Source organism: Thermobia domestica, chromosome 18 (genome assembly GCF_964235325.1).
Source record: "Thermobia domestica chromosome 18, izTheDome1.hap1.1, whole genome shotgun sequence".
Classification (NCBI taxonomy): Eukaryota; Metazoa; Arthropoda; class Insecta; order Zygentoma; family Lepismatidae; genus Thermobia; species Thermobia domestica.
In genome coordinates this window covers 43,343,282-43,361,964 of record NC_137471.1, presented here as the reverse complement: position 1 = coordinate 43,361,964, position 18,683 = coordinate 43,343,282, and the positions used below count along the sequence as shown (strand labels likewise).

The 18,683-nt window shown below is 32.9% G+C and overlaps 1 protein-coding gene across 2 annotated transcripts in view; it reads left to right on the top strand.

The window, feature by feature from the left end:
- LOC145675765 (uncharacterized) overlaps positions 1 to 15,268 on the top strand; it is a 182,412-nt gene extending 167,144 nt beyond the window's left edge. The window contains exons 25-26 of one of the 2 annotated variants that reach the window (XM_081746425.1): positions 6,691 to 6,741; positions 11,155 to 15,268. In XM_081746425.1, coding sequence (XP_081602551.1) covers positions 6,691 to 6,741; positions 11,155 to 11,172 — 69 coding nt within the window. In that variant the 3' untranslated portion in view covers positions 11,173 to 15,268. Of the gene's footprint in view, positions 1 to 6,690; positions 6,742 to 9,915 lie in introns of both variants that reach the window. The other variant, XM_081746424.1, reaches the window with a different exon arrangement.
- The last annotated feature ends 3,415 nt before the right edge of the window (positions 15,269 to 18,683 follow it).

Genomic DNA, 18,683 nt, shown 5'->3' with positions numbered 1-18,683 from the left:
CGTCGTGTATTTCGTCTAAGTGACTTTCCGTTTCTCTGTGCGCTACGAGACAACGTTCTTTATTAGCGTTACAAATGGTGTGATTAGCCTCTATCTGTCCTTGTGTCAATTCTAACCTTTCGGATATACCCATTAAATGATTTGTGTTTTTGGTTACTTTCATTCCCATTGAATGTACGTCGCGGACTATAAGTTCTATGTTATCTCTGTTCTGCTGAATAGCTGTTGTATTATGTTCGATTCCCCTCTGAACTCTTTCAATATTTTGGTCTACTTTATTCTCTAACGCTTGTATTCTATCAGCTATTTTTGTGGTTCCTTCATCGCATTTTATTTCGACTGCTTCTATTTGTGATCGTAATTTGGCAAGATTCTCTTCCTGTCTATCTAATTTTTCTTCCTGTCTATCTAATTTTTCTTCGGTTTTCTGAAAATGTTCTCTATTTTCTGCTTTTATTTGTTGCAGTATTTTAAGTAAATCAACTTGTTGGTGAGCCATAATGAAAATACAATTACTAGTCGCAAATAATAAATGTAAATGAAATTCAAATAAAATACATATACTACGGAACACTCTATGGGTATGAAAATGCTAAATTTTACTATTATTGTTTGTATTGGGACAACCTGTAAAAAGAAAATATGATTAGTAAAATTTCCTGTTTCAATATTATTAATACTTATTCATATATAACTACTGTCTCCATGCACATATCACTGACGGTCTTGGCTCGTGTCGCTAGTTCGGGCGTCATTGAAATTGCTACCTACCGTTTCCCTTGGGTGCTGGCTCACGAAGAACTCCCTAAGAAAACAGCTGATAACAATCCTGGTCCAGGTTCATATTCTGTTGGGCGCAGATTGATAATGTTGAAATGTGAACAGTGATTTGACATGAGCCACGTTGATGCTTTTGAGACTCAGGTTGTGTTATACTTACTTTTGCGTATGCACACGCATACGTACACGTAACTGGCAAGCCGTCTGCTCGCAGGAATTCACACACACATGAATGAAGACGGTGATATTTACTTAGGTAAATTCCTATTTATTGAGTATAGATATATGTGGGTACGGAACCAAAAATATATATATATATATATTAACAACACACAAAATTCTCACTTGGCAGAGCTATATGCTCGAACAGAAGAAATTGCTCTACGGCAATCAAATAAGCAAAATGAAGCATAAACTTTTAACACTGCATGGTAAATGTAAATATGCACACACTCTATATGAACACTAGAAACATAGCCCTTGTTTGAATATCACTAGCACTATATATTCACTCTTCGTATTATGCTAAGATTTTCACTATGTGATAATGACGAGGGAAAAAGGGGGGAATACTGCTGATTGAGGTATCTTGATTCCTAAAAGACGTTACATCTCCAGAAGGTATTTATCTTGTTTCACATCCTATATGTATATTAATGTAGCACTGAAAATTCTTCATACTATCCTTCTATACGATGTCTTGTACTGCCTTTTCCTCCAGCAAACTTTTCCACACTCCTGCTACAACGGATTCTCCTTGCTAACTTTTTGCTTCTGCTCGCACTTGGGAATAACCCGTCTCGATAATCAGGGTTGACAATGCACTATGTAAAATAATAAAGGGAATGTTAATGTTTGCCGCATTCATAGACATTGCCAATGTGTCGATTTATAATAAAGAATACTGGCAACATTTAATTTGATCCCGTGGGAAAGAAGCTTTGAAATAATAGTTGAAAAAGTGTAGCAGTCTTAACTAATAAATTCTTCCCATGGTTATAGATTTTTGTGCACTGCTGTTATAGGTAAAATTGTTCAGTGGAAAGAAGCGAACAATGGTAACGGTGTGTATGAGTCATCCCACCTACGACTCCTGCAGGATATGAACGTTTGTTCTCACGGTAGGAAGGATGACGTAATACGAAAGCATGAGAACACGATAAATACAATATCATTCACACACAATATCAACTTCGTATCCAAAAATATTCCCAATGTTAATAAATGTAATTAAGAAAAACGTATATGCAAAACAGTCATGGTGACGAAGACTATAAGTTGGAAACTATTTTACAGAAAGAAAAAAAATAAGTTTGCTACGACGAAATACTCTGTTGAGACGATGAGCGTTGCATTGGAAAACAACAACTTCTTTGTTCTATCGTGAGAAGCGATAAGAAAGACTGAAGAACACCTGCATACACAGAACGAGTTGAAATTCTCACCAAAAGAGAAATAGCTTTTAGTTGAGTAAAATAAGAATTTCGTTGCATGAATAAAAGTTAAAAAGAAATACACTGATCGTCCAAAAACATAGTTTTGTGGCCGGGCAGACGGTCACAAAGTTACGGAGTCTGTGGGCGAAGTCTCCACCAGACCGCAAGAACGCAAGTCCTTGGAGCGAACCCGTAGCGATTAAAGCAAGTTTCTTTATTATAAAGCGGTACTGCTTTCGCTCCAGTTCAATTCGAAAGGCAACTCTGAAAGACTTTTTCCTACTAAATAAATTCATGATGAAAGACTTTCTCCTACTAAATAAATTCTTGATAGACTTTTTCCTACTAAATCAATTCTTGAACCTTTTTTCAGACTTCTTGCATCAAAATTACTGTGCATTTTTTTCTTTTTTTTTTCAGATAATACAACAAGCATTTCATCAACTTCAGCATTAAGTGGAACATCGGCACAATCGTCTTTTCACGCAGAATCTAGTATTCCTTCCACTTCGAAATACATTAGCGACGTGCGTACTTCTACAACTTCACAACTTCAGAGAAAGCGTCCCAGCTCGTTGGATTCTTACATTACTAAGACCACTCCAATTCAAAAACTGGACCATCAAGTTGCTCGCTACATATTTGTCACAAACTCTGCTTTTAGAAGTGTAGAACACCCTCAATTTATCAAACTGATGAATGACCTGCGTCCTGGATACTGCCCGCCAAACAGAAAAGAAATCGGTGGACCTCTCTTAGATTTCATTCATGAAGAGGAAAAGAACAAAATTACTCACATTCTTAAAGGTGAAACAGTGTGCGTCGGTTTTGATGGTTGGTCAAACGTTCATAATGAACCTATTATTTGCGTAACAATAACTACAGCAAATGGGGATGTTTACCTGGCAGACACAATTGATACTTCTGGTAAACCCCACACCGCGGAGTATCTCGCCGATGTTACAAAGGACAGTATTCGAAAATGTGAAAAGGAATTTTCAGTCAAAGTAAGATCAGTTGTTACTGATAATGCTGCAAATGTAACAAAAATGAGAAAAATTATACAAAACGACGGAAGTTTGGATGTCATCACATATGGATGTTCTGCCCATATCCTGAACCTTCTAAGTAATGACCTGCTAGTGTCTGACATAAAAAAACACGTACTTAGTATTATCAAATATTTCAGAAACAACCACTATGCCAATGCATGTTTCCGTCAATCTGGGTGTACAAAACTCGTCGTACCAAGTGAAGTTCGATGGAACACACTAGTAGACTGCTTTCAGTCTTACATCAAAGCTTGGCCGACTCTAATAAAAATATGTGAAGAAAATCGCGATGCTATCGACAAAAATGTTCAGCAAAAGGTTTCGAATCTTTTTCTGAAAAGGAATGTTGAAGATCTTGTGGAGCTTCTAACACCAATTTCAGATGCACTAAACAAGGTGCAGAAAAATGATTGTACTCTCTCAAAGTCAGTCAGAGCATGGAAGGAGCTACTGAACTTAATCATGGAAGGTGCTTCTAAGAAAAAAGTGAAAGAGAGGTACGACATGGCCATTACTTCAGCTCATTTTCTGGCGTACCTGCTAGATCCTAAAGAAAAAACTCCCGACCTGGACCTTACCACAGAAGAAAAGCAATCTGCTCTGAATTTCGCTAATGAAAGATACCCCGACTCACAATTACTACCATTAATAATAAAGTTTCAAGCAAAATCATCTCCATTCCAAAAAACACTTTTCCAACCACAAGTGACTGACGAGGTGACAGCATATGACTGGTGGAAGAGTCAGAGAAATGACTTGGATAAATTTAATGTCAAAGTGTTTCCAATAATTGAACAGTTGTTCACAGCCCGACCTTCTTCTGCAAGTGTGGAGAGAATTTTTTCTTCGTTTGGCCTAGTACATTCTAAAATTAGAAATAGATTGCGCATTCAAAAAGCGTCCAAGCTTGTGTTTCTTTTTAAAGTGTTCAACAAAGAAGTGCCTATCGATGTTGAAGACTCTGAGGAGTTCTAAGTGTTTTCCTCCTTGAGGTTTATAAGAATAATGTGTACTATTATCAAACCGTGTATTTAGATTTCTTACGAATCTCTAGTGATGATTCGTGATTTGCTAAAGCAGAATTTAAATTTTTAATTTTAGACTTTAATCCTTAAAGTATAGAATATGAGGAGTTCGGAAGTAAAACATGAAAATTCACAATATGGCGAAAACTATTTTTTTGTTACATGCAGTGACAACTTTTTATGGTCAGAGAAACAGGGACTCCCTTGTAAGTCAAATCTCTTAAAATTGTCACTATAGGTCTTCAATAAGTGTTCGTTGAAGCTTGGAACACGCATTTGTGGTTATCACGTTTCACTCCCGTATATTATTCATATTATATTTAGACTTAAATTTCCCATTCATTATTTAGAGAGATTATACTACGAAAGCAACATTTTATAAGGTTATGAATGTTCCTTTTGTGATCTTTTTATAGTTATTATTGTTATGCAATTGCAATCTAAGTAAAAATTCTAAATATTGATTCGTTTTAATAATGTTTACTATTGATAAGATATCATCGAAATTTCGAACTTTTTTGTCATATAAACCCCAGGAGAGGCATTTATTGAAATCAGAAGTATCTTTGGTATCTTTTTATGTATAAGTGGGTCAGAGCCAAAGTGAACTCGAATAATTCGTATCTTTATTCATTTTTCTTACTGATATGCAAATTAAGTCGCATTTCGTAAACTAGCTTGGACTAATTAAAGTCGTAGTGAACTAACTAGGACTAAATTAGTTCTGCAGTCTGCAGTATTTTGAAACTATTCATACATATTTAAATAATGTATATAATTCTGAATAATGATTTCACTTGTGTAACAGTTTATCTTTTTGTCCTTCTGAAATTGACTCTTGACAATTATATTAACAAGTATGTAAAGATCAGTTCAACGTATTTTTCTCAGGAGTCCTTCGTGAGTAAGTCGGCAGACTCATCGCATTTGTGGTCAATTAGACCCAGTTTCGAATACGAATAGTGGACAGTTTCTCTCGGTTTTAAGCTTATGTGACCCCTTCTAACATAACACCGTTATTGCATAATAACACCAAGGCGAAACAAACTTATTTTTGTCCATATGTAATATAAATACATAGAACAAACTATTTAAACCAAAAAGCTTGGTTTAAAAGTTTTTTTTTTTTTTTTTTATTTCAAATACTCAGAACAAATACTAATATAAATACTCAGAACAAATCATTTAAACCAAAACAACCTGGTTTAAACAAAAAAAAAAAACGTTTTTTTTTGTTTTTTTTTTTTAAAAAACATGGTTTTTGCCAACCCTGTGTCCCACTATTATGCCATGTGAGATAGAGGAAAGCTAATGAAAGTGAATTGATTGTAAAAGAAATTTATGGATTGGGAATTTTTGAGGAAACGGGAGAACCCGGGGAAAACACGGATGCTATACTGTCCACCATAAAGTCACACATCTCATACGTAACCAGATTTTTGCTCGGGGGAAGGGAGTTTGCAGGGACTGAAAATGTATGTACGTTTCTGGCCATTTCTAAAAAAAAGAAAAAAAAGTCTTGACTGGATGCAACCAAAATTACTTATTGGTTATGCGGGCTTACATAACAACAGGATAAATACCTAGGCAACAGAATGGTTGTGAGGAAATTCTTTAATCTGAACAGCAACGCATGCTCCTTCTTTTTACCCAGGTTTTGAATTAACACGTGACAACGACAAATGGTTACAGCTACTATTAAATAAAATGTTAATTATAACATGTTAGTCAAAATATTGTAAAAATATCACAACTTGTAATTTATCCACTGTCAAACCATACAGGATATATGTATATTTTTACCCTTTTATAACTCTATGCCTAACTAGTCCACTGTCAAGTCGCTTGGACTTACGTTTGCAATGTAAATAAATAAATTCAAACTTAATGTATCCTAAAATTTTGACTAAAACTTTTGGTAATACAGTCTGATTACCTTCATCCAAATTTAACTTGGTTCTTCGTTCTTATGTAGTAGGATTCAAATACTATGTGATGAAGCTTTTCTAATGATTTTAAACTCCGTAATACTATGGTTAAACATTCCTAGTTGGTTGGAAGAACTTTAAACCACATAATCGTGATTCTTAAAGTGTCTTATATCTTCCTTGGTACTGATATTTATGTTTCAATTAGTCATACCAATGTAACAGTTTTCACATTGACATAGAGTTCCATGTACTTCCTCATGCTTTTTTGTCTGTATTAATTGGAGATTTGTAACTCGCCTTTAAATCATATTTCTTAGCAACGTTACTCAGATTAGCAGTGTGAGATTAGTCGTTATATTTAACTTTAAAAAAAAGTTCCAAGTGGTTTCTAAATTTGATTTTAATTAACGCCTTATAAAAAATAATACTTTTAACTAACATTCGTCTTTCCCTTGTGTCATTTCAGTTAAAGATTGGGAGAATCGTCACCGACAGGAGCACAGAGAAAGACAGTAGGGTAAGGAAATAAATTTGTATACAATGAAACTGATAGAATCTTCTCTTTAATAGAATCGTAGCACATTTTTATTTTTAGTTTTACGGTACATGATTTTCTCTTATTATAACTTAAATGAATATTACAGTAGACTCTTACTTATGCGGAAAGTAGCAGACTAGGTTGTGCCACATTACAGGAGGTAGTCAAAAACGCATTTAAATAATATAAACTACCGTATATGTTTTTATTTAATGAAAACTATTGAATGTATATTTATTATTAGGATAAAAAAAAAAAAAAAAAAAGACTACAAAAAAATTTACTAAAGACTGTATTCAAATATTCCTTCTATTCTGAAGTCCTTTACGAAACTTATTTCTTCAAACGCAAAAAGCTTTTGTCGCTAGGTATACGACCAGTTTTTATCCAGTACTGTATAGGTATTGTATTGTATGTATTCTTATTCCAGAAGACAAAGCAAAATAATAAACAAATAATAAAGCAAAATATAAATATGGAATACTTTTCAACGGAACCCATAATGTGGTCCTGCAATTCATCTGTGTTGGAAGCGTGATAATGTTGTGGGAAACGGTTTAGACTATGAGAGTTGATCTTGCATGATAGTCTGTGGGCCATACAACTGCATACGATTCAAGCCCCGCACGTGGTTCGGAGCCCATTTCGGCCCCATCTCTCATAATCACGGTGTTCCATAAGGGCGCAAAACACAAAATTCCAAACTTATTGAAATAGAGTTCACAATATCTGTAAACCGGAGTATACCTCACTTGAAAAACGCCGAATTAGTGGATGGACCGATTTTATAGTATGTTCTATGGTTTTTAGAAAATACAAAGATCGTAGTAAACTTCACAGTATTATGCTAAAGACCACCCACCTTTCACACAATTTTATGTGATTTACTTTCTCTATTTGTGCCAGCTGTTGTAATCAATTTTTCATTCACAGCTACTGATTCTTTATTATTTTACATTCATGAATGATTATTATTCAGGTAATCCTTATCTCCAACACAAGATAGAGCTCCCTCGTGGCTAAGCGGATAGCGTTCGTGCCTTTGGCGTGGAAGATCTGGTTCGATTCCTGACGGGAGTCAGGTGATTCAGATCCCACATTAAGCTGTAGGTCACGTCTCAATATATTCTTGCTGCTGAAAGAGACGCTAAACAAAAATCACATCACTTCATATCCAACACAAGGTGTTCCTACTTACCTAGTTTCAGGTAGCCCCCCCATACAAATATCAAATGAAGCTTTTATTTTTAAAATTTTAAAGAATAATTTGGTGGTATTCTTTGAGCGGTTTTTAGACTAATTAAGAAGCTGTGATTAAATAAAAAAATGAAAGTGGCATAAGTTATTTAAGAGCGAACTAAAACAAATATTTTTTTATGTGAGGTAATGCCATTTTGGTCAGAGACAACTAAGTCAATTAAATATATAGATGAATGCACCATAGTATTCTTTAATCACATAAAAAATAAAATAATAATAATAATATAAAAAGTAGCTCTAGTACACTTCCAAATAAAATTATATCCTTAAAAATATTTTCATTTACACTGTAATAGCATTCTAGACTTTTAATAGCTTTACTCAGACCTTACAGTCTGAGTCTCTAGGCTTGCACAAGATTGCATTTATATGGCTACAGACTTAACCAAGGCTATGACAAACTTGCTACTTCCTCGATTGCAGCCTTGTTTCAGACTTGATAGTAATACATAATAAAGGGATAGATAGCCTTAAAATTTCTCTAAATTGACACACTTGTCAAGCTTGACTTAAAATTTACACTTGGCAAACCCATACATACAGAGAACCTCTAAGGCTAAGTCTTAACATGCGAGCGTTCTTGTGAAGTCTTCATTCTTTCATCTGGTCTAAGCATACACAGGTTTATACGTCAAAGTATCTGGACTCAAAGCAAGTCTTGAAATTTACACTTGGGAAAGCCATACACAGAGATGACTTCTGAGGTTACGTCTATCAACGCAAATTAAGGACAAACTTAGACTTTCTGTAAACGTGCTTGCTTACTGGGCACTGATTTTAAAGTATCAGGGTCTATCGGTCACGAAAGTCATGAAAAAGTCACGAAATCAGAAAACGGTCATGAAAGTCAAGAAAAAGTCACGATATTTAACTTTTGGGTAACGATTTTCTTAAATCTGTACAAATATAAGTATAGACTGGAAAATTTTGTTCTATAAAACGTCAAAATTCACCACCAACAATGTCTATGGTTGGCTTAAGACGCTACCAAATCGCAAGCAAAGCACGCTTCTATCGCATGCATGAAAATTCGGCCTAATTCTCAGCCAAATTCGCTCTTGAGAATGTTACGAAATTTTATGGTTTGGTAAAGAAAGGTCACGAAATTTCATTTTAGAATTTTAGTAGACATCCTGATTATTCATATAGTTATTTTCAACTTCCACAAGAAATACGTATTGTTTATATGTATGTATTTCGTTTGCTTTCTTCCTTCTATTATAAATTAATGGATGATAGGGATTCAAGTGATAATTCACTGTTGTCAAGTTTCTAAAATTAGGCTAATCTTGATATTTGCTACTGCTTATTATTCGACCAACAACGCTATTTCATAGAATAATCCATGTAACTTTATTAGAAATAATTATTTCAGAAATTAACATGGGTTGTTTAGAAATAGAGACAGAATGAAAACGTTTGTCAATGTTGTGCTCTCAGTGATTGCATTTCAAAACACAATTTACAGGTTGTGTCTTAGATAATGATTAGCTTTGTTTGTGAGCCACATGAGAATTAATGAAGGTAAAGCAATAGAAATGTGTTGGAGATATGGACATCTTGTGTTGGAGATACGGATAATCTTGTGTTGAGAAAATTTTTAAGTTAATAATTCTAATTAAACACAGAACAAAGGATTTACTTGGTAATAAATACTCATGAAATTTAATGAATGCAATTCTCATTCAAGACTATGAATACTTTAATATACACAATAACTAAATGTATTGATAGATTAATGGTAAAGCGGAAGAGAATAATATGATTTTTTACTAACCTGATATTAATGTTTTTTTATTATAACAACATGATATTTAACTTCGTTTTTCATTTTAATTACATGTTATTTTATCCGAATATATATATGTAATTTATAATATCATTCTTTTTTAGTTTTCAGGTTTATTTGGTGTTATTGATGATATAGTTTATAATAGACGAGAAAGGTTTATAAGGATCCAACCATAAGAAGTGCTTAGCTGATTGCGTTAATTGTTTTAAAAGATTCTTTCACTCGTTGAAAAGGGACCAAGCGATTTTTGTATTGTATACGTTGGCGAATTTTAACGAGTATTTCGTTACGGTATTTCCTAATGTAATGAAATGAAAAGCATATTCTATAGTTATAAACAAGGCTTAGACTAGAGGTACATTCTTAAAAATATAACCAATTCTTGTACGCGAAAAAATAATAATTCGTGGAATAAAGAAATATGGCTTCAAATGTACGGCTAATGTCTTATGTAAGTTCCATATAAAATAGCCATTATCAAGGATAGAAGAATAGGAAAAAAGTAAATATAGGGTTTTTACTTATTTATATATGCCTTGTTTATCAATTGCAGCCTTTTCTAGCGTTATTTATGATAAGCATTGCTTAGACACTTTGCATGGGAGTGTCAGCCTTGAAAGTAACTATTAAACAAGTAATGTTTAAGGAAATAAGTGTAATACTTGCTTTGATGATTGCACCTATAAAAGTTTTCTTCAACTGTTACAACCACTTACCCTATGATCTTTTCCATCAGGTTAAGTCACGTAAAGATCAAATCATTTTATGAAAACATCTTGTACTTTTGGTGCAAGGATTCTAAAATTGAATTAAAACATCTTGAAACACTTGTTGTTTATGTAGATAAAAATATTTTTGCGGGTATTTCTTGATAAAAGAACTATAGGTTTTACAATTCTACTGTAGACTCAGAACAGTGTGAAAGTTTCTTTTAGGCACTGCTTTTGTATTTCGTAATGTAATGCTTCCCTTAGCAAAAATTAAATTATAATTAATGATTTAAGAAATTATTGAATTTGTAAACAATTATAATACACGAAAACTCAAATTAGTTGACATTTAACATTAACAAGTCGGAAAGTTTTTATAAACGCAATCAAGATATTAAGTATTATTACACTTAATCTCCTTAAAAATGTGTCAGTTATTGCCTTTAATTATTTGTTAAGTACCGTAACTGAGAACCATATTCCTTTATTTCACGGATTTCATTTTAAACTTATATATATTTGTGTGTTTGATGATGATACTCAAGTAAATGAAAATTTTATAATCATGACTGTACTAATGCCTCGTACTAATAATTTAGTTAATTATTACTAACTGTTGTGATTATATAGTTTTGCAGCAAACTTTAGTAGAGGCATGGAGTTAAAGGCTAAATGAAGAAAACGCGGTATCCCTTTCTATTCCAATACGAGTTCGTGAAGTTTCCTTTTGTTTCCAAGTTAAATATCAAGACAATATCCAGTTCTTGCCACAAAAGTGAAGTCCCATATATCCAGCGTGAGGAACGATAAAACTGTGTTGATTTTTTTTTCTTTCCTCAGGTAGGCAATATCTTTTTAGTGTTGACAAGATACACTGACCGAGTCCCATATATCTAAAGTAACTATTTGTAACTTAGTAAGCATGACGAGTAGAATTCTTCAGCGTATCATTGAGGATACGTCTTACACTCATAACCCCTTATTATGATGGCTAAATGTGGAAAGATTCGTGGTTAAACGAACGACAGTATTCACGCTTCACATATGCAACTGATTCAAAATTTGCGACCAACAGAGTACGTTGGACTTAACCTTCCAACATAACTATGATGGCAAAAACTTATCGTTCAGCTATTGGTCTTGAAATTAGGCAAGTGGATCTAATTTTCTTCATTCCTTGCATTCTTTTATTTTTCAGACGTTCTATTTTCGTATCTGTATACTGGAAACTTTAAATATTTCTTTTCATTGTTACGATTGTGTACATCTACTATCAGTTGTTACAAAACTATAACTTTATTGCCCCACTATTATTTTACGACCGCACTGCATATAAAATATAAATATATCTACCTCAAACATACAATAATTTTCTTAATAGCAAGCTATCAACCAATGCTAAATCAAGGAGAAAAACTTAACGAATGTATTGATTTAAGAATGTATTTAAGTAGTAAAAAGTTATTTATAATGTACATCACCTAAGTTTATATGTTAGCGGTATGCACCGCACTTACCTTCTACTAGATTTTAGATGGATATTATTTCGTAAAATGTCTACACAGTTGAAACATAAATACATAACTTAATGGTGCGTAAACTTTTGTGATATAAAGTTATTTTTGCTCAAAGAAAGACAAAGTAATAGTTTTATTTAACGTTGTAAGTATCGAAAGTACTTAAATGAAATTAGGGAAAGCAGTAACACGCAACATTATTAATAAAGGGGAGTACTTTTTGCCTGGTAGAGATAAAGGCTGCCTGTAGACAGTATGCAATTTTAAGGTCTCGGTTATTTTGGCTTTGTATTGATAGAGAGTAAAGCTATCTGTAAACAGAATGTAAGTTTTAGATTGTTATTACTTTTGCTTTGCACTGATAGAGATAAAGGCTACGTGTATTCAGTACGTAATTTTAAGGTTTCGGTTACTTTTACTTTGTGTTTGTGGAAAGTAAAGCTGCCTGTGAACAATATGTGAGTTTTAGATTTTGTTACTTTTACTTTGTATAGATAGAAGAAAGTATATCTATAGAAAGAACGTGATGTTAAATTTTTTTTTTGTCACTTTTACTTTCTATTGATCGGGATAAAGGCCACCTATAGAATGAACGTCATTTTAGAATTTTTGTTACTTTTGCTTTGTATTTATAGAGAAAGACTACGTATAGGAAGAACGTGATCTTAATACTTTTGTTACTTTTGCTTTATTGATAGAGAGAAAGGCTGTGTATAAATAATACGTTGATTTTAAGCTTTTTTTTTTTTTAATACCGCTTAGTTTTTGTGTTAGTTTATATTCTTATTTTTATTATTTAATATAGTGCATGCTATTGAAAGAAATTGCAAGTAAAGCTAATGAGTGCTTTTGTTATTTGGTCATTTTTTAAAGTCATTATTTTGTTAATGCTAAAGAAATTTGTATGCAGAGTTACTTATATACCAAGTGTATGGTTTGTACTTACTTTATCAAGAAATATTTTATCAAAGTATTTTATACACATCTGTATTGCGATGTAAGATGCCTTTAATTTTCGATTGCACTATTATGATTATGTTTAAAAGAAACGTGACGTCCTTCGTTTCATTCAGAAGTATTACTTCCTTATTTGCAATAAGAATTACAACCAATAAGTCTTATATTATTCATTTCTTTCTTTCAAGTTTATGTATTAAAACATTCAGCGTATAGAATTAAGCCTAACTTAAATGTAAAATTAATCGTGAATGTCATGGTGTAAAATGTATATCCCTTTTTATTCTATTTTTAGTATTTTGAAAAGAATTGGCAAGTAGAGTAAAACTCGTAAGTTCATTATTACAAAACTTACACTGAAGAAGATTGTTAATTATTATTATTTTTATACGGTATTATAATGTTAATAAGTAAAAATATGTAATTATTTGCTGTGAGAATTTTTATATATATAATTTTATTATTAATTTACATTTTTGTAATGATATTTGTAGGATGCGATGACAAAATAGTTTTTAGTTAATTATTAGAATATTTTTTGCCGATACTGCCTGAAGTAAATATGGAAGATGTAGGTATTAGTTACCGTGTTCACATAGTAATTTAACACCTTATACTGTACTTGTCCTTTCATTGTCACATTGGTCCAATGTCAAAACTGCGAATGTGCAAATTTTGCTATTTTCACCTAAGTGCAGTTTCATGTTATTTGAAGCACACAGATTCCAATATCAAAGTCCCATTTGTGAAATGTGAGTATATTAGAAGTTATCGTCAATTCCTAAAACATGTACCTAAGTATATATACTGATTTTTCGGAGTAAGTTGAATATTAAAATGATTATAACTCAAGATCAAATTTAGCACATTCGCGGTTTTGGCATTGGATCTACGTATCAAAAAGAAATGTGCAGATCTTGTAAGCATACAGTTTTTTTTTCTTCTTCTTCTATAATCTTACATAACTGTAGTCAGTAGCTCATTGTTCTTTGCATTAAATGTCCCCGAAGTTACTGAAATAACTAATTTGCATTTTGGATATATATTTCTTTGTTTACAGTTATGAATAAAAATCGGCAATTGTGGCAAAATAAGTTGTGAGAGTGGCACTAAAAACTACCTTTTTATTGCTGTTGTTTTAGTATCTCTTTATTAGCAGAAATCATTACTACAAAACATGTTTGTTAATATTATCAAAGTATACCATGTATACGCTAACTGGTAGTAATAAATCATGATGATACACAAACATCTTAAGAAGCAGGTTATTCAGTTACGGAATATTACTGCTGGCACGTTGGCAATACATAAGCCAAGTCAACTCTTAGTAGACCTGCTCGTTTTAAGGTTTCTGTATTCTGTATTCAATTTCATGTAATACTGGGTCCTTCCAAAACAAAAATAGTTGCAGAGTTTACATACTATAGCACAAAGTAGTCACCTCAGCATCCACTTGTACACTTGTACTTCAAATATATATTGTATTTTTATAGCACTAATTTATAACTTTGAAAGCATTAATATCCAGTACAATCAAAGCGAAGAATGAGAACGAAAATTAATCTGTACAAAGTAGAAAAATGTGATTATCCTACACAGAAAACTACAGAGAATACACTAATGAATACCGCAGCAAAACACTACATAAAACAAAATCTCCGTTCATTTTCAATAAACTCTCTGTGGTACTTGGTTGCACGGTATCATAAGCATTTTCTTTAGGTTGTTCTCACAAGTTATGCCGTCTGTCCGTAAAGATGCGTGCGAGGCCTGAAAAACTACCGTTTAACATCTACCAATGTGACAGGATCGTATTTAAAGCATGTCACAAACTTGGAATACATAGCAATATCAATCGTGCTTTCCATGTATTTGGTTGGTTAACAATATTCATACCCTCCAGTGACAAGCATTATGTTCCATATCTTACAGGTAGGCAGTATTGTTCGATAACGGCAAGCAATGAGACTTATATTTGCGGTAAAAAGGGAACAAAACTAAGACGCAGTTATAAAATGGTAAATATATACAAGTGACATTTATTCATGATTTCGTGTAAAAATGGCAAAATATGGGATTTTGCCACAACTACCGGTCTTTATTTATGACATTCCATGTTTACAGCTACGATGAATCATTTTGTACATTTTAATTTGTTGAGTGTGTCTCATATATGTATTGAATTACTAAAAACCAAGAAAAAGCCCATTTACACTTTTTTGTTTCGTTTATGTACTAATATTTTCTAAATAAACATTTTTCAGTATGTACCTTGTGGTCGTAAATTATGTAATGGAATTTAAATATTCGTTTGTTGTTTTCATTTTTCAACGGTAAAACCCGTCAATATAAGTCTCCAGTCTCCCACAATTAAAATCTGACGAAAATGGAAGTGTGGTGTAGGATTCATATATATAGGAAAACTTACGGACACAATGTTGTCTTCCACAAACTTCTATGGTCTGGGATCGAATGGGGGGGCTTTATTACTGAGCTACCGTTCTTCTACTTTGGAGGAATTCTAATAGATATACCGATCGAGTAAATGTGTGTGATAAACCAATATACAATAAGTATAGACGCTCAGAATGTGTAATTCTACTTTACTTTGTTCGGAAACTTTAATTTTTGTTCGTTATTATACATTATCGTTGTTTATTTTACTCAGCCACCTTTGATAAAATACCCCAGGAATTCTTCAGTTTTTTTGAGGGTCAACCTTCTCCACATAGTTGTGTATTAATGAAATCCACGACTAAAAATAATAGGAATTCCCTTTTACACGATATTTCGTCCTCGAGTTATGGCTGTTAATCCATTTTTCCGACAAATTTTCGGCTGATCCTAGCGCCGCAACAAAGAATTTCCGCACCTAGGTTAGTCCGTACTTTTTGTCTTATCTTGGTGTCAGAAATCACCTACCAAACTTTGTCTATCTTGTTTTGAACATCCTGTACATAGGGTGTCTTAAAAGCAAGTGCCTCCTTTGGTGAAATCGGACACTTCAAAAACGTAGATCTATTAATGTTTATCATGTTAAGTATGTGCTAAAAGTGTACAAGTTTATTTTTGTATGTACAGGAAGTTCCGAAATCAACGTTTTATTTTTTTCGGTATTCTTAAATAATGAATACAAATAATAATAATAACTGTTCTTCATGGTAAATCCCATATCAGAGGAATAAAATTCGAGTAAGATCCAAATCTCAAAGAAAATTTAATAAACCTGGATGCATAGATAAAGCGATTCGTAAATTTGTGAACAAATATCAAAGAAATGGACCTGTAAGTGACGAATAAGAAGAGGACGGATAAGACTGTTCCATAAAAACTGAGCGAATTCGACAACACATTCCACATTGAACTAGCAGCTTCGGTTAAGGAGGCTAGTTTAAGACTCAACATGGCCAAGGCAATAGTTCACAGAGCCTTGCGCTCAAAAGTTGTGAAAAAGCCATATATTCAATTATTGCATTCATTCATGAAGATGATTATCCAAATCGAGCACCAAAGTACTCAGAATCTGTAAAGAAAATTGAAAATGAAAACCTGTTGGATAACATTGTAACTGCATAAAACTACAACTAAACTCATGAAATGGGAAAGGGACAAACCAGAAGTTAATGTGTAGCTTGGAATGACCAAATTGAAAATGTATGGCATTTTCTTCTTTGAGGAAGCGTCTGTAACAGATTCCATCTATCTTGATATGCTTTCCCTGTTTTTGGAACTATCGCTTGCTGCTGATACTGCAAGGCGCACCGTATATACATGTATAGATTTATATTGTAATTAATAATATGCAAAATAGTATAAACACGAGGCCTGGTCTTAGATACATTTATAAATTAATAATCCATATATATATATATATATATATATATATATATATATATATATGGATTATTAATTTATAAATATAACTAAGAGCAGGCCTCGTGTTTATACTATTTTGGTGTTTATACTATACCAGGCCAGAGCATATATATTTACTTAACTTGTATATTGAATTTGTAAATGACTTGTATAATATGTATGCTCAATAACTTTTCTTTAGGGTGGAAACACTTCTCGCCGAGTTTGCAGAAGCGGAATTTTCTTTTCTTAGAAGAGGAAACTCTTGTTTCCCGCCCTCTGCAGAAGGTCCCTTAGCTAGTATTCGTGGACTACTATAAATACGAGACGAAATTGGGTAACAGGTCTTCACTTTCTGCAGACAGCCACTGAATGATGTGGTTTCTAATGGTTGGAGGTTCTGAGTGAGAACCTGTTTAGGTTTTAATAATTTTGAATCTAGCCCTCAGAGATGTGGCTGTATAGGAGGTTTTTAGTGAGAACCAAAGTAGGGATTCGGTTTGTTAGGAATACCAGTGAATAATATGGTTTTATGTTATTTTGTTTGGAGCGAGAACCAATGTTACAACTTTTTTAAGTTAGTGGGCTATTTCCTTATAAATCTGTTAGTTCCTAGTTATTTTAGTTATGTTGAGTTTTCATAATACGTAATTTATTCGAAGTGTAAGACGGAAAATTTTGAGAAGTGTTTTAGATGAATTTTAGTTACGGACTAATTAATATTTAATTTCTCGATTCTCAAGAGAGGGGATTAGGAAAAGAATAGTGGAAATTGGACATAAGTGATGTTCTATAGAGCACACAGCAAGTGCTCGTTTTGAATTATTAAGAGTAAGAATTCTATAGTCGGGATTCTACGTTATTGAGGCCTAGTCTTGAAACATAGACGAAGATGATAGAGAAATCCCTTAGTTAAGAATTCTACCTGGGATTCAATGTACGGATCCAAATTATGCCTTTCCTAACCCACACCTAACCTGAAAAAATTAGCTAGTTTCCTTAAGTGGAACGGAATCTAGGTCCGATGAGTTCCACGACAGGGCCTTAGGTGACGCACTCTATAAGTGACTAGCAGTGCTGATAGAAACAAATTAAGGAGTTTACTAACAGCTTGAAAGTAAATGCGAGTTAATAACTCCACAGCCCCACCCCAATTAATGTTTTATAAGTAAATTAGAAATACAAGTTAAATTAAGAATTCTAGTCAGGAACAAGTAAAAAATATCTTAGAAAATTTTCTAAACCAAAACACTCTTTATGTAGTAAATAAACTGATAAATCAAAAAAGGCTATCTAAAATGACTTCTATCTAAAAATTGTTCCCGAAAGATTAAGGTAAATAAGATTTAAATTTCCCTAGACAATTTTAGTATAATTTATAATAAAACGAATCTAATTGCGCAAACCTGTTTCTCGATGAGTTCAAGGAAAATAGAAGGAAGTCCAGAAGAGTGATGGTTAAGACGATAGATTGATTTATGATTCATAGTGAGTACTATCGGGATAGTACAGTGGAAGGTTAAGGAGGGATAAGAAAAAGAACATAATTTAGGAAGATAGTTAATACTTGGATACTTTGTATAGTTTCAATTAAATCTCTTCTCTCATTTCATTATGGATTTAATGGGATTTTCTACAATTGATAGTTTTTGATGGTTACCGTATCTAGTGGGTTACTTAATAGAGAAGACGGGAAGCTAATTGAATCGTTCAAGAGGGCGCTATAGCGAGTAGAAAGGAGCGCCCAGGCTATCGTTGGCACCTAGTTGCCACAATATTTAATGGCAACAAGATGGAAAACACCTCAACAGTCTCTTTCCAAATCGATGG